General features: G+C 39.2%; 1 protein-coding gene across 1 annotated transcript; it reads left to right on the forward strand.

Moving 5' to 3' along the window:
- The first annotated feature begins 2,314 nt into the window (after window positions 1-2,314).
- GLRX (glutaredoxin) lies at window positions 2,315-17,040 on the forward strand. Its single transcript, XM_044662702.1, has 3 exons — window positions 2,315-2,568; window positions 11,460-11,579; window positions 15,872-17,040. The coding sequence occupies exons 1-2, from the start codon at window positions 2,362-2,364 to the stop codon at window positions 11,571-11,573; spliced, it is 321 nt and encodes a 106-aa protein (XP_044518637.1). The 5' UTR covers window positions 2,315-2,361; the 3' UTR covers window positions 11,574-11,579; window positions 15,872-17,040.
- Window positions 17,041-17,255: the final 215 nt, after the last annotated feature.

Consider the following 17,255-nt stretch of genomic DNA (forward strand, 5'->3'; position numbering starts at 1 on the left):
GGATTTTTTAAGGCCTGGTGGTTTTTTGTTTTGCTTTATTTTGTTTTTTAAGAAACTGAACAAAAAGTGACTTCCTAGAATTAATTTCCTTATCTTCTCTGTTAAAATGCACTAGAGGTAGCTAATCTGCCTAGCCAGGGATTCTCTGGACTCTGCAACTCTAGAAAATTCCTTTTCAATGCAAAATTTCTCAGTGAAAAGAAAAATTTATCTTGATGAGGTTTTCTTTTATTGATTATATTGCTTAAGTTAAAGAGAGTTTCATGGATTTTTTTTTATCTTTCTCCTCTCCCTCCCAGAGAGCCATCTCATACTACAAATAGTAATTTTAAAAAATAGAGGGGGGGAATTAGTATAACTGATCTGATTGAATTGCTTATTTAATAAATTTATAGAATCTTAGAATTGTAAACAATTTCAGTGGCTGTCAACTTAGACACTTCTACCAACAATTTCTACTTGAAGCCTCCAGAGATAAGATAAGGTAGTTATCACTTACCAAAGGAGCCCACTACACTTTGGGGGCAGTTTTGATTATCCTAGAATTTTTCTTTACTATCCAATTGCATCCTACTGAAAAGAGTAAATGAAGCAACCGGATGAGGAGCTCAAATCAAAGACTTTAATCAAACATCTATGACATCCACTAAGTGTTCTCTGGATTGCTTGGGATGGTAGGGTTTAGAGGAGGAGCAAAAGGGCATCTAGAAGGCACAGTGGGTAGAGCACTGGGCCTGGAGTCAGGAAGATCTGAGTTCAAATGTGGACTCAGACACTTGTTGTGTGACCCTGGGGGAAGTCACTTAATTATTTGCCTCAGTTTCCTCATCTATCAAATTATTGGGGGGGGCTTGAGGTGAACCCATTGGGTTAGGGAAGAGTTCCCTTTGCAAGAATGCAAGACTCTGAAACTTAGTTTAAAATTAAAAAGAGAAATTTATTAATTTGGAAGGCAATGCTGAATTTGGCCAGGAGGAGAAGGAGAGCATAGGTAGAAAGCTGCCTCCTAGACATCAACTCTCCTCAGTCTTTATACCTTTACAACAGTAAAGGCATGACTCTTAGAGTAGTATGCACTGAGGCACTGGGGCTGGGGGGGGTGTCATCTGACTGGGGTCTGTCTGAAGACATAGGGGGTGACCCTCATAGTTTAGGGGACAGATAGATGTATGAGATACAACCCAATGGTATGAAGGCATAGCCTAAAGCTGTATCTCTATGTCCATCTCAAATCTAAGGCCAACCCAGTGAGAATATTCCTCTCAGGGTCTTATCAGGAGTCACAAGAATGTAAGGGAGCAAAGGAATTTCCTGCTTCCAGTTTGCCCGAAATATTTCTATAATTTGGGGATACACTGGCCCATGCCAAAATGAGCTAGCAATGGAAGTGGCAAACCATTTCTGTATCCTTGCTAACAATACCCCAAATGGGGTGACAAAGTGTCAAACTGGATTGAAAAATGCCTAAACAACAACATAAGACTTGGGGGCAACTCGGAGGCAGAGCTATAGCTAATCACAACTCCGTATCTTAAGTATTATGCAAATGAACCTAATTCAGTCCTTTACTCAAATATGTGTCACTACATTTCAAATCTTTTTTGGCATGATTCCACACAGTATTTCACATTCTTTCTTTAAAGAGTCACCCCTGAGTTGATTCCTGAGAATTATCTTTGCTGGAACTATGATGACACTAATAGGGGACCAGGACTGAACCATCTGTGGTTTCATTGGCTTGGGGCATTCCCAGATAAAGAAATTTCTCTCTACCAACAAAGGTTAACATGGAGATGCTTAGAACAGTGAGAGGTTAAGGGACATAATCAGTATGTGTAAGAGGATGCAACTGAACCTACAGCATCCTGGTTTCCAGAGCAGCTCACTATTCCCTGCACCACTCGGTCTCTTTTACATGTCACTAAAGGACACTAAAAGAGACACATTCAAACAAGCGAGGAGACGATGGGGCCACCTGGGACCTCTGATGCCAGTCTGATGTGTGGTTCCTGCCCACTCATCCCTATCTTTTCCTGGACGGTGATTTAATCATGACGCTCATAGCATCAGTTCTAGGAAAGGCGCTGCTGACACATGACAAAATCGTGCAAAATATCACAATTATCTTCTGGTTTCCATCTGCAAATAGTGAGTCAGACAAGGATGTATGTGAGATGGGATTCCCATCTTGGGACACTGTCTCTTTAAAAAAAAAAAAAAAAAAACCAAAGGCAAGACTGGTCAATGCAAACTCCTCCTCCTGGGGTGGTTCCTTTTAAGAGCTGCCGGACAGTTAAATAAAGCCCCAAGCATTGGCCCTGCTCCGATATTTACTCGGAGGAGTTTCCCAAGTCTATAGAGATGGCTCAGCAATTTGTGAATTGCAAGATCCGGGCTGACAAGGTGGTGGTCTTCATCAAGCCCACCTGTCCTTACTGCCGAAAAACTGTAGAGCTTCTCAAGCAGCTGCCCATCAAACCGGAGTCCTTGGAATTTGTCGACATAACTGCCCAGAGCGATACAAATGCGATCCAAGATTATTTGCAGCAGCTTACGGGGGCTAGAACCGTGAGTATCTGTATTTGCCGACTGTTGTGGGGAGGTTGGTTTTGTGGTGACTTCGGCTTTTTTCCCCCTTCTTACACTGTCAGGGGCTTTTCCCTCCTGGCCAGTATGCGAGAAGAACAACGACAACAAAAAAGTACTTTAAAGCCCCATTTAAATCTGTCCGATAAGCTGCAAGGACATCTTGATTCGAGGCTGTCTGCTAGAAAGGAAGGAGAGGAGTTAGTCAGTGTTACTGTCATACTTGAATGGCTGACTTGGAATCCAGCCACCAGACCTCTCAAATCGGAGAGAAAAAAAGAGGAGATAGGTGAAATGCCCTGCCTTGCAGACCTTATCGGGTTCTCACGAACTTGCGTGTTCCCGCTGACTCCAGAGGTTTCTGGGAGAGTAATTACGAGGTTATCCCCGAGTGGTTTTGGTAAACAGGGCTAGTAAATGATTGTTTTCAATTGATAGTGCTTCTGGGTAGGGGTGGCTGGGGATGGCGGGAAGGGTAGGAAGGAAGGGAATTTGAAAGAGATCTACGTTTCCTTAGGTTCTTTCACTGTGATTTGTCACCTTTTTTCCTCTGTTCTCACTTATACTTGGGGGGGGGGGGCTTAAAGGAGCTTCAGTTGTTGTTTCATTCTAGTTTCTAGTCACCACCCCCTCCCCACCACCAAGTTGAGGACACAATACTAAAAGATGAGACCAGGGGGCAGCTAGGTGGCTCAGTGGATTGAGAGCCTGGTATGGAGGCAGGAGGTCCTGGGTTCTGATATCCCCTTAGACACTTATAGCTGTGTGACCCTGGGCAAGTCACTTAACTCCCATTGCCTTGCCCTTACCATCCTTCTACCTTGGATCCAATACACAATATTGATTCTAAGAGGGAAGGGAAAGGTTTCAAAAAAAAAAAGAAAAAGAAAAGAAAGGATGAGGCAGAGAGGTCTGCTGTATATTTGTATCTGATCATCTCAAGGAAGACTTCTGAGGACAGGCAAGAGCATGGAGGAAATCTTCAAAAAGAGATCTAGTAAGGGCAGCTAGTTGGCTCAGAGGATAGAAAGCCAGGCCTGGAGATTGGGAAGTCCTGCGTTCAAGTCTGATCTTAGTCACATATAGCTGTGTGACCCTGGGAAAATCTCTTAACCTCAGCAAAATACTATGGTGCTTGGAGTATAAGGATGGTCTGGATTCAAATCTTTCACTTTGTGTGTGTGTGTGTGTGTGTGTGTGTTATGATACAACCATAACTTATGAAAAATAGTTACGAATTCAGCTATAAACACAGGAGGACAATTGCTATCAGTTTCCTTTCTATAGCTAAAAAAAGGAAGTACATCTTGGAGCAATTTCAATATTCTGACCAGGAAGTGTATTGGTAAATTCCTGCTGTGTAAGACCCGAGGGCTCTCTGTCACTAATAATATTAAAACAGAAACTTGGGTTCAAACTCAGGCCTTCTGACTCCAGAGCCTTTTCTTCAAGACTGGAGGAGAAGTCACCAGTCAACCTGGCTGCTTGGCATAGATTACAGGTTAAAGGTGAAGATTGTGGGTTAAAGCAGCCTTTCTGTTTCCAGGATGGAATGAATAACAGCTCTGGGACACTAGCCCACACAAGCCCACTTCAATAATGTGTGCCAACTCTTTCCTGGAAACTACTTGGTTTGGGGTTGTTAGTTTTTTGTTTTGTTTTGTTTTTTAATGTCTGGAGGAAGTTTCTGTCGACTGCAGTTGAAATTCATGATTGGCTTCCAAAGACTAAATTATAAAAAGATGTGGGACTGCTCTAGATAAAGAAAATTGCTCTTTCAATGAGAAGGCTGCCTTACCAGATGTTTACTTAAATCCCCGACAGCTGGCGCCTGATCTGCATATGCAGTGAGTGACAAATGCTCTAAAAATTCAATAATCTTGGTCCAAAGGCAAGCGTTTGGCTAGCCTTTTTAGCAGTGCTACTCTTTGATGGTGATAGGCAGATGGAAAGTTGGCTTAAAGCCAGGAAATCCATCCTGCAGATCTTGCCTCTGACATACTGGCCATGTCACCCTCAGCAACTCCCTATAAATTTCAGAGAAGCTGCCCAGCGGTCTTGGTAGAAGGAGCTTCTTTCCTCATCTGGAAGTTTCCAATATTCAAAATGAAATTCTGAATCCAGATCATTACCTGAAGACAAGAAAGTTGTAGAATCAATGAAATTCTATCCTTTGCTTAGAAAATCAGCAGGTGTCACCGAATCATACAATGACAATAAAAAATACCATAAAACCACATTGCAAAGTTTGGGGTTTTCCACTCACTGCTCAAACGAATAAGAACCACTTTTTTTTTTAAGAGTGATGGCTAGGGTGGTGAGAGCAACTTTTTAGAAAGATATTCAATTCAGCAAGCATTTATTAGGAATAGGTTTGGGAGTCATATAAATCAATAATCATTGAACTTAGGGGTGCTAATGCTATCCACAAGAGAGAGAAGAGAGGTCAGGACAGAAGCTAAATGATGACCCAAAGGGCACTGATTTGCATCTCAGAGGTGGGAGTAGAACCAAGAAAGAATAATGTCACTGAAGCCCAGGGAAGAAGACCGGGCTTTGGAAGGTGATCATGGCTTTGGGTGGGGTAGTTTTCTTTGTTAAAAGCTGAAAAGAAGTCTGAGAGAATTGTACACCAGGGGATGTGATAAATCTAGCAGTCACTTGTTTGCAAGGGAAGGGCACCAAGCCGAATAGTCAACAGCAGCTGGAGTCTTGTCTGGCTCATCGATCTGCTGAAAAAGTGACTGACCTGCCTGGGATGAATTTGGTATTGCACTGGGACAGGTAAATTTACTCCCTTCCCCCATCAACTTCCTTCCCTTCTGCCTCACCACTTCTGGGTTTACTGGAATTGGTTACCTTTAAATCTTATTCATCTGCTTTCTGTATTTTTTCATGGCTTTTGTTTCCAGATAAAGAAAAGTTGATTTGAATTGTATTTTGTGTGAATGTTGATTATAAGTTAATGAACCACACTATGGAGAAGGACCAAAGGCAATCTCTGGATATATTGCCTTACAGACAAATATATTGAAGATATTTCTGTCTCTGCTGCTCTGTGTGTGTGTGTGTGTGTGTGTGTGTGTGTGTTTGTCTCCATCCAACACAGCTCTGAAATTTTAGCCCCATTACTCCTCTCTTTGCCTCCCTCCCCTATTTTCTCAATTGTTTTTCTTACTCTCAGAAAACTTAAAGAAATAGCAAATCCAAATCAAAAGGAATTTCATAAGCCCCTGCTATGGGCCAAGCTCTGTGTTCAGACACTGAGGATACCAAGAGGACAAAAAACAAACAAAAAAAAAAGACAATCTAATAGCTACTGGGCTGCTCCTTTCCTTGAAGGAGCTTATATTGTCCTGGGGGTAAGGGAGAAGCAAAATATACAAAATCTCAGGCATTGGGGAGAAAACTTACAGAGGTGGAAGATGGAATGTCTTCCATGGAGAACCAAGAATAATGTGACTGGAATAGAGAGGCAAAGGGGGTGGAGAAAGTAACTTGAGGTACTTCCAGAGTCAGATTGAGAAGGACCAAATGCCAAACAGAGAAGTTTGTGAATAAACTGCCTGGATTGGTGAGCTGGAGAATGACTCTGTAAAACTTATGTTTTTAGGAATATTACTTTGGCAGCTGTGTGGAAGATGGATCTGAGAAGTGACAGGTCAAAGGGAGGGGGAACATTTAGAAAGTTATGACAATAGTGCAGGGAAGAGGTTATGAGGGTTCCAACTAAGGAGGCTGTAATATGAGTGGAGGTGACATAGGACCTAGGGTTTCCTCTGGACACCCAAATTTCAGAAGTGTTCTGAGTCAAAAGGGATGCAGGAAAATTCCTTTCCTTCCTTGCATTCTTGTAATGTTGAGGAAAAGGTGACCCTGAACATCAGAGACCCACAATAAAAAAAGACCCCTAAGAGAAATATTCTTTGGATTCTCCCCTAGATTTTGAGAAGGACACAGATATACATCTCCCAGTTATACTCTGATAGCTTTGGGCTGTATTTAGGACATCTACTTGTCCCCTGAAATATTCCAGGTCCCCCCTTGTGTCTTCAGGACACAAAACATCACTCCATCCCTGGTCAGGTGACAAACATCCCTCATTTCTGCCTTTGTCCCATCTCCTCATCTCTGGTCGTATAGCCCCTATTGTCTAAAAGGCATAAGAAGCCCAGAACCCATCTCCTCTAGGATATAGTGCCCACTCTTGCACCTGTCTCCTGACCATCCAACATTGCTTCCAAATTAATAAATTTCTATTTTTATTTTTAAGCTAGCTATTGGAGTCTGTCATTCTTAACTAGGGCAACCTGTCCAGATTCAGGGTTTTGCCTTGAAGCTCTCCCATGACAGAGGGAAGGAGCTAGAACAGACTGAGAGCTCCACAAGGAAGGAATAACAAACAACTTTCTTTTTCTTTCTTTTTACTGTGCATTTGTTCCAAGGCAGAAGAGTGGTAAGGATAGGCAATGGGGGTCAAGTGACTTGCCCAGGGTCACACAGCTGGGAAGTGTCTGAGGCTGGATTTGAACCTAGGACCTCCAGTCTCTAGGCCTGACTCTCAATTCACTGAGCTACCCAGCTGCCCCCCTCCCAGCTCTTTTTTGGCAAGTCAGCCTTTTATTTTTAATGTTGTGTTTTGTCCCATTTATCTTCCTTCCTCTCTTTTCCTTTCCTCCTATCATAACTACAGTTGTAATGAGAAAACAGACCTTTACGGCCTGGTTTGTTAAAAACCCTGTGAAATCATTCCCAGACCCTTGTTTTATCCTGCTCTCTCTTGAATTACTAAGCTTCCAGAAGAATAATTTTCTACTAACTCTTCATTTTTGTTTTTCTCTCTTCTCAGTAGAAAGAATAGAATCTTAGAATATCTTAAAAGGATTAAGCTTAAAGGGATTAAATTGACAGTGCATTTGCACAAAGATGAAATTTTTTGTTTCAAAGCAAAATTACTATATTGTAACGATTTAAATTAATATTCAATGCCTCCTTCCTCATTTTTATAAACAATAATATCTACTTGTAATAGTTTATATTTGAAGTACATTTACACACAAAGGAGAAATTATAGTAAAACTAATTTTAAAAATTATAAGAGGGGGCAGCTAGGTAACCTGCTCAATGGATTGAGAGCCAGGCCTGGAGGCGGGAGGTCCTGGTTTCAGAGACTTCCTGCCTATGTGACCCTAGGCAAGTCACTTAACTCCCTTGCCTTACCCAAACCATTCTTCTGCTTTGGAATCAATACACAGTATTAATTCTAAAAAAGAAGGTAAGGGCTTTAAAAAATTATAAGAAATCATGTCAATTACCACAAGTGTTAAGATAATTTCTTGAAAAATATTCTTGATTAGGATAATGTAAATGAACTGAATGAATAAATGAATGATTTCATGAATGAAAATGAAAAAAAATGAGTAAAATGAACCCTAAAGGGCAGCTAATGAACTACAGATAATTGTAGTGACCAATGTTGACCCAGGAAAACACATTCTTCCTCTTTTTAGTAGAGCTGGGGGAAGATGGGGTTGGTTACACCATCCCTTCCCAGGTTTGGTTTTGATCAACTTGTTTCTTTTGTCACAATGCAAGTTTGAGTGGGGAAATATATTGGGAAATGGTCATGGTATTTTTTTTTAATTTTAATTTTGAATATTTTCCCCTAGTTACATATTTCATGTTCTTTCCCTCTTTCAAGGTCATGGTATTTTAAAAAGAATTATCTAAAAAAAAAAAGGGAACTTTGGGCTCTTTCAACTGTGAGATTCTGTGATTTAGTCTCTAGTGCAAGAGTTCTTCTCTTCTGACACTTATCACATTACCCATATTGTGTTTATGTCTTCTCTTTAACGAACTCCTTTGTGTTACACTGTCCCAACAGGAACTTAATCATCACCTCTTCCTGTCAGGAAGCTCCCATATTCTTTCATTATTTAAAATGCCCTCACTACTTAAAATGAAGGTTCTGACTGTGGCTTAGCTCAGAGGCAATGCCATAAAATCATGGATGTTCCCATTCATTATAGGTTTAGTGTTTTACAAGTGTTTAGCTAAGGTGGAAGAATGACCTTTATTTATACTGTGCCTCTTTTGCTTTAATTGATCTTATAGTCTGTAGACTTTGTTCTGTAACTGTGTCAAAGGCATGATTCTTTTTCTATGAATTTAATTCAGAAATTCAGCCTATAATGAGTTAAGTTTAGAAATCCATTTCTCCTGCTAATCGTTGTTTATTTTTTTATCCTTATTTTTGTGTCTCAGAATCAAAACTATATATTGGTTCCAAGGAAGAAAAGTTATAAAGGCTAGGCAAATGGGGTTAAGTAACTTGCCCAGGGTCACACAGCTAGCACTGTTTTAATTCTTGCCTCAAGGAAATCTGTTATCCAGAAGGGATGCAAAAGGATAATAAGGAGTCTAGTTTAATATTTTTACATTACCAAGGTATCCTTCAAGGATGTCTGGTTTATTATTCAAAGAAGTCTTGTCCACTATCTCTAACCTTGCCAGTGGACTTAAACAACAAACAATTGTTAGTCACAGTAGAGAAAGAGGAGGTTGTGCCAGCCCTCATTCCCAATTTCCATCCAATCATATTATCCTCCATGCCTCAGCTTTGTAACCAGTCATATTGATTTTGCCATTCATGATGTCAAATTCTTTTTTTATGGGGGGGTGTTATACATGTATTATTGTTCAGAACTAATTCCATATTATTCATATTTGCAGTAGAGTGGTCTTTTAACATCAAAATCCTAATCATATGCCTATCAAACTATGTGATCAATTATATGTTTTTCTTCTGCATTTCTGTTCCCACAGTTCTTTTTCTGGATGTGGATAGCGTTCTTTCTTATAAGTTCCTCTGGATTGTTCTGGGTCATTGCATTGCTGCTAGTAGAAAAGTATATTAACATTCAATTGTGCCATAATGTATCAGTCTCTATGTACAATGTTCTCCTGGTTCTGCTCCTTTCACTCTGCATCAATTCCTGGAGGTCTTTCCAGTTCACATGGAATTCCTCCAGTTTATTATTCCTTTGAGCATAATAGTATTCCATCACCAGCATATACTACAATTTATTCAGCCATTCCTCAATCAATGGACACCCCCTCATATCCCAGTTTTTTACAACCACAAAAAGCGTGGCTATAAATATTTTTGTACAAGTCATTTCCCTTATTATCTCTTTGGGACACAAACCCAGCAGTGGTATGGCTGGGTTAAAGGTTAGGCATTCTTTTAAAGCCCTTTGGGCATAACTCCAAATTGCCCTCCAGAATGGTTGGATCAATTCACAACTCCACCAGCAGTATATTAGTGTCCCAATTTTGCCCTATCCCCTCCAACATTTATCACTTTCCTTTGCTGCCATTTTGACCAGTCTGCTAGGTGTAAAGTGGTACCTCAAAGTTGTTTTAATTTGCATTTCTCTAATCAGGAGGGATTTAGAACACTTTTTTGATGTGCTTATTGATAGTTTTGATTTCTTTTTGTGAAAACTGCCCATTCATGTCCCTTGACCATTTGTTGACTGGAGAATGGTTTGATTTTTTGTAAATTGATGTCAAATTCTTTTCACCAATTATAGTTTGTTTCCTACCTATCAAGCCCTATTCTTTGTATTCTATGCCCCAAAACAATAAAAGAGAGGTGTGCCCTTCATTTGAGGTCTTAGCTTAGCTGGGGAATTTGAGATCTGATTTATTGGTAAATTTGTACTTTACTAATAAATTGTCAAAACTTTGTGCCTCAGTCTACCTTAATTTTAACTGTCTATTCTAGCCTTTATCATGTAACATCCACTAAGTTTAAATATGAAACTATAAGGCATCTGTCTTGTAGAAAAGGTTTTGGATTGACTATGAGCAGTTTTGTAGGTGTAGATGTGTCTATCTAGACTAGGGGTCGGCAACCTTTTTGGCCATGAGAACCATAAATGCCACATTTTTTAAAATGCAATTTTGTGAGAGCCGTACAGTGCTCACAGTGCGCACTCCTGTAACAGTGCCTGAAAAAAAATGGACTTTATGGCTCCTGCAGAAAGAGCCATATGTTGCCGACCCCTGATCTAGACAGACTATACTGGTAAAGTGCTGGAATAAAGTGAGGAAGACATCTGTGCCGATCTTGTCTCTGACACTTACATATACATAAGATTATTTAGGAAAGTCTCTTAATCTTTCAGTTGGCTGCAGCAACTCCTTAGGATTTATTTGCTAAGACATAGCTGTTTGCATCTGCCTTGGGAAAGGGAATTATCATACTAGAAGTTCCCAAGGGGGCAGAGCTGGGTGGCTCAATGGATAGAAAGCCAGTCTTAGAGATGGGAGGTCCTGAGTTCAAATTTGACCTCAGACTTCTTATCTTCTGTATGACCCTGGGCAAGTCACTTAATTAAACTAAGTTAAATTAAATTACATAAAAATAAATTACATAGCCTTTGTTGCTCCTCTGCCTTGGAACAATTTTTTTTTTCATATTGGTTCTAAGACAGAAGGGTAAGGGTTTTAAAAGGAAAAGTTCCCTAGGCTGGTAGAATCACAGATATAAAGGAGAGAGAGGTCAAAGAGATGAGTTTTCCTGACACTATCTACTGAGCTACCTAGCTGCCTATATGTGTGGGTGTGAGTGTATACATTAATATATGTGTATATAAAGGTATATATATTTATATATGTGTACATATAATATATGTATATCTATAGGTATAAATATTTACGTACATACACTATATATGTTTGCTATAATATGAAGAATTCTTTAGTCATAGAGAAATATTAAGATTGAACACAAAAATTCATTTCTTTCCATTGATTCATAATTTAAGCTCTTCACATTTGGTTTTTGTTGGTTTTTTTCCCTTTAGGTTCCTCGGGTGTTTATTGGTAAAGACTGTATTGGTGGATGCTCAGATCTCCAGGCTATGGAACAGAATGGGCAGCTGCTACAAAAACTAAAACAAATTGGAGTATTACAATAACTTCCAGTGAGTAGCAGGCATCATAGAAGTGATAAGGTGCTTGGGAAGTTTCAGAGAATAGGGATCCCTTGTTTTGTTTATTGTCTTGTGTAATCCTTCTGGCTAAGAAGGAAAGAAGGCTAAATGGCTTTGAATAGTTTGGATGGCTGGGTATGAAATATATCCAGATTAGTCATCTGGAACATCTCCATTTTCCAGAGATAGTGAGTCACACTGGGACTAAATCCTTTTGCCTTACTCTTGTCCATTTAGTAATTGGTTATATTTCGTCACCCATTTTTTGTTGATGTTCAGTCATTTCAGTTGTGTCCAACTCTAAATGACTCCATTTGAGGTTTTCCTGGCTGGAATGATTTGCCATCTAGTTGCCCTATCACCCATTTAGTTGACTCCAATACCAGTGGTTTTTCAAGATTTGAAGTGAACTATAAAAAGAGAACCATCCAAAAGGATCTTTAGGACTTACTTGTGTGCCAGGGACTAATAACCATACAGTTCCTGCCCTCAAAGAGTCTACGTTCCATTAAGAAGAGACTAGACATATTGAGTGAAGTTCTTTGGGAAGTTAAAAGAATGATGAATGCACGTTGCCTCTGTTGATTAGTAAAACCTTTCAAATGGCAGTTTAAATTATAATTCCAGACTGGAAAGACACACAAAGGATATGCAAGTGATAGCTAGGGGCAAAATGTCTAGCTCCTGGGCACAATGACTATTTCTGGCCCAAGGTAACTGGAAGATGACCTAGATATAAAGTGAAGCATAATGGGAACCTGTTTGAATACCTCAGAAAGGAAATTTTAATCACTTCTCCTACTGCATAGTCCTGGGCTCTTCTGTTGTTCTTGTGCAAATAAAGCTATTCCGAATCTCCCTAGTAAAAAACTATAAATGTCCAAAGTATAAAGTATAAAAAAAGTATAAAAAGCTGTTTAGCTTTCTTTCTATCTTTGTGTCTTCTTTTCTCTCTTTCTTTCTTGCTAGTTTTATGGTTCTGATATTAAGCTAGTTATTGGTGAATATGTGATCATTATGCTTAGACTATATGGAAGGAGTGTAATCTGTGAAGAGAAACTTTTATCTTTTTAAAAGGAAGTGACACCAATTAAATCACTGTAGATTAGACGAGAGAAACAAAGGCTAAGGTGATGCCATGGAGGATTGCAGAACACCATAAAATATTGCTGTGAATCAAAACAATAATAACATAATAATTTATTTACTTAGCCTGTGTTAAAAGCACTGAATTTGAGTCTGGTGTCCTGGGTACATATCTCACCTCTGCTACTTATTTACTTACACGAGCTTGAACAAATCATCTAATCTTACTGTGCCTCAGTTTCCTCATCTGTAAAATGGGGGAGGCATTAGAATAGAGGACACCTAGTTTCCCCCAGAACTCTAGATCTAGAATCCTAAGTGCTTTCCTCACAACAGCACTTAGAAACAAAGTTAGAAGGGACTTATTTTATAGCTGAAGAAATCACAGTTCAGGGACAGAGTTCAGTTACTGTTATGATTAAAATTATCTCAAGAGACTGATTTTTTTTGGTAAGAATATAAGTTTTGTTTTGTTTTTAATATCAGATTTATTGGTTAGACCAGCATCAGAATGGGTACAATGATATAATGTCCATGGCTCTCTCAAGACCAGGGACGACCTGAGCTGGGTCAGGCAGCATAATAAAAAGATTTTTAGGGGCTCATTATTCCAGTCCTCCCTTTACCTTCTTAAGATATCTTTAAATGATGATAGCTAATTAAGAGGCGGTCCATTAATCTATCCATCCCTTTTCATTCCCACAGGTGGGCAAGTCATAAAAGCAGGAAAAGAACCCTTATCTTATTAACCAAATTCTATTAAAATGGAAGATAGTCCTTGGGATTCCCAAGGACAAAGAAAATGAAAAAAGGAACAGACTGGATATCTCTGATCCAGGCCCCAGTAATTCTCCCTATTATATAGGAATTAACAGAGTATGTGAAAAATAATTTGTCACATTTCCCTAGTTTTCACAGGAAGTAAGCATTAGAGGTGGAATGTGAATCCAGGTCCCCTGACTTTAAAGCCACTGTTCTTCCTGCTGTGCCACAAAACCTCACTCTCTAGAGTAGCCTTTGTTGTGTCACAGACCCCTTTGACAGTCTGGTGAAACTGATGGCCCCCTTCTCTAATGTTTCCAGATTAAAAAATAATAATAATACCTCAGAGACACCAAGTATATGGGAATACATTATTGAAATGGGTTTTTTAGGGTTGATGGCCCCCAAAATAAGAACATAAGCTGGAGCTATAAAGAAGGTCATATGAACAGAGCTTTGTCTCTGTGTTAAGCTTTCTGATTATTCAAATCCATATTATTTGGTTTTTCCTTTCACTCTTGCTGCTGATCTATCTTCCTGGGAAAATATGGGGTTCTATTATTCCTATGTTAGGAATGGCAATCAAGCACCCAAACTGATTTGTCTGCTTCTCTCTACCTTTATCTCTGTGTTTGTTTCTCTGTATCTCTTTCTCCCTTTCTCTTTATATTTTTTCATCTATCTACCTACCTACCTATCCACCCATCCATCTGTCCATCTGTCTATCTATGAGAAATAATTTGATCTCTACCCTATTTTAGTAGACCCCTGCCCATCTTAAATCAATCATTTTATCTCTATGATTAGTTTTAATCAGTATTATCTAGCTTAATGTGATTCCATAGTGATCAGTTACTTATTAACAAACAATAATCAGAAGTTGCTAGTCATAGTTCTCGTTATAGTTCATGATTTGATGATTATTAGAAACAAGAGACTTTTCCCCATGAGTTCTATATCAAATGTTAACTGAGTCAACATGACTTAAAGGGAATCAACAGGACTAGAAAGGGGTCCTCCATCTAGAAGTTATATTAAATAATGAAAAAAGCCCTCCCACCTAGTATTGCTTCCCTTGTAAACCCTCTACCTTACCCCCCCCCCCCCCCCGCTTTTTAAAAAATACGTTCTGGATTAGAATCAATACTGTGTATTGGTTTCAAGGCAGAAGAGTGGTAAGGGCTAGACAATGGGGGTTAAGTGACTTGCCCAAGGTCACACAGCTGGAAGTGTCTGAGGCCAGATTTGAACCTAGGACCTCCTGTCTCTAGGCCTGGCTCTCAATCCACTGAGCTACCCAGCTTGTCCCCCTTTGTGACCCTTATTAAGCAAGCTAGAACAACTAAATAAGTTAAAGTGGGTATGTTGATGAAGCAGACATGATGATAAAGTGAGTGGCATAAAGTGGTATGGATGAGTTTATTGCTCCATGTCCCACCTACTATCATGGAGCAACATGACCAGGGCACATGCCAAGAGTTTGGAGCCCACCAATGAGATCACTTCCTGATGCCCAAGGATAGGGCTGGTCACTGAAGGGAATAAAAGCTTTACTCTGGAGAAGGTAGGAGTGTCAGACCAGGAGGAAGGTCTGGGATCCTATTTGCTGGAAAGGACCAAGTCTCTCTAATGTATAGTTATTGCCTCAGAGCTCTGCCCCAGTTTTTTTTATTGTGGATTTGATAAATTTCTGATGTTACATATCTATCTATGCACACATATGTAGACAATATGTGTTGTTTATATGTAGAATTATATATGCATACATATTTGCTTTGTATAGAATTACATTATATTATAGGACACACATTATTATATATATACTACATATACACATATATATTCTCTCCTCTATATATAGACACATGTTTATGTCCATATAGATCTAGATGGATAGATTCACATAGGTATGTCTGTGCAGATATGGAGAGAACTGTAGCTTCCCCATTCAGCTTTCTATCCTTTCCTAGGCTATACCATGTTCTGGCTGGAAGGCACCTCAGAAATCATCTAGCTTGCTCACTTTGCAAATGAGGAAAGGGGACAAAAGAGTGGAAATTACTTCTTCAGTTTCACTCAGTCAGTGTTTTGATGGCATGTTATTCAGTTACCTTCTGTAACAGCTCATGTTTGAATCTCAAGCATTAATTAATATTGTTGGAGAGAAGGGGAAAAAAGACAGATGGCAAAAGCTGCCTTTTCAAAAATAATGTTATTTCGGGCAGCTGGGTAGCTCAGTGGAGTGAGAGTCAGGCCTAGAGACAGGAGGTCCTAGGTTCAAACCCGGCCTTGGCCACTTCCCAGCTGTGTGACCCTGGGCAAGTCACTAGACCCCCATTGCCCACCCTTACCACTCTTCCACCTATGACACAATACACCGAAGTACAAGGGTTAAAAAAAAATAATAATAATGTTATTTCTTTGTTCCATTGCAGGGTCCTTGGAAAATGGAATCTTAAATGATGCTGTGCTGGAATACATGCCAATCTTGCCTCTCCTTCAACACCTCCTGTCCTTCAAGAACACTTTATTTTAATTCCTAACATGTTAAACCTGGAAAAGGTTGTTGTTTTTTTCCTGGAGATGTTTCTTCTCCTACTGTCTTTCACATTTCCAAATGACCTGGGATCTCTAGTAGCTTAGCCAGCTCAATATTAAAAGGTCAACTAGCTCACCCAAAATCCTATGGGAGAACTTGATAATTCCTTACTCCAACTAAATATTTTCTTTGGTCTTCATCTTGTGACTCTAGTACATAGAGACACATGGTTTTATTCTGGTTCAATCATCTAGCTTCCAAAGGCTTTTTACGAGGTTCTGCCTTGGAATTGAATGAATTTAATAACAAAAATTTATAGTTTGGAAACTACAAGAGGCCTCAAGAGATTTAAATGAGAGGCCAAAGGGTGTCCTTCAAAGAAATTTCTCCTGTGTGTTCTTCACATTTTCTTTCTGTCCACTAGGGTTCTCGAGCTCTCTTTCCACAGGATCATATAGTTAGGGTTGAAAAAAGGGACCTAAGAGACTACCTGCTCCACCCCATCCTTTCATAGATGAACTGAGTATTGGGAGCAGATCGGTCTTGTAAATGACCTAACATTATGAAAATCTTATTTCAGTAATCATGACCTTTTGAAAATTGAGAATCTTTCAATATAAAATTTAGTTGTTTTTTTTTGAGGAGGGTGTCTACAAGTACTGATACTAGTCACAAATCTTATGAAAGTGGTGTCATTTCCTAGAACATCTTATAGAGTTGATTGATTGTTGGGTTAGATTCCTATCAGCTTCCTAAAATAATGGTCATAATCTACAATATAGAAGAGTGAATGAAATATGATTTGAAATTGCAAAAATAAGTCATGTAGAATTTCAGTAGGTGTAATTCAATAAAATACTAATTTAGATTTGATTCTATCTTGGTAACATTCTTCTGAATAATATCTCTCAAATCTAGTATAATGCAGAAAATGAAAAGGAACTGTGGACCAGAAAGAATTTAGAAAAAAACTTACCCAATAGTGGAATAAGAGTAAAAAGAAAGTAATAAAGAATTAAGAGAGTAATAGCTAGGTGACACAGTGGATAAAGCAGTGGGCTTGGAATCAGGAATACTTCCCGAGTTCAAATCTAGGCTCAGACATTGTGACCCTGGGCAAGTAACTTAACCCTATTTGTCTCAGTTTCCTTATCTGTAAAATGAACTAAAGAAGAAATGGCAAACCACTCCAGTCTCTTTGCCAAGAAAACCCCAAATGAGGTCATGAAGAGTCAGACATGACTGAAAATGACTCAAAAGCAACAAAAAAAGAATTAATC

The sequence above is a fragment of the Gracilinanus agilis genome, chromosome 1, assembly GCF_016433145.1.
Source record: "Gracilinanus agilis isolate LMUSP501 chromosome 1, AgileGrace, whole genome shotgun sequence".
Classification (NCBI taxonomy): Eukaryota; Metazoa; Chordata; class Mammalia; order Didelphimorphia; family Didelphidae; genus Gracilinanus; species Gracilinanus agilis.

Coding starts and splice junctions, on each gene's coding strand:
- GLRX (XM_044662702.1), top strand. CDS start 2,362: ATGGCTCAGCAATTTGTGAATTGCAAGATCCGGGCTGACAAGGTGGTG. Junction 2,569..11,459: donor AGCTTACGGGGGCTAGAACC/GTGAGTATCTGT, acceptor TTTTCCCTTTAG/GTTCCTCGGGTGTTTATTGG.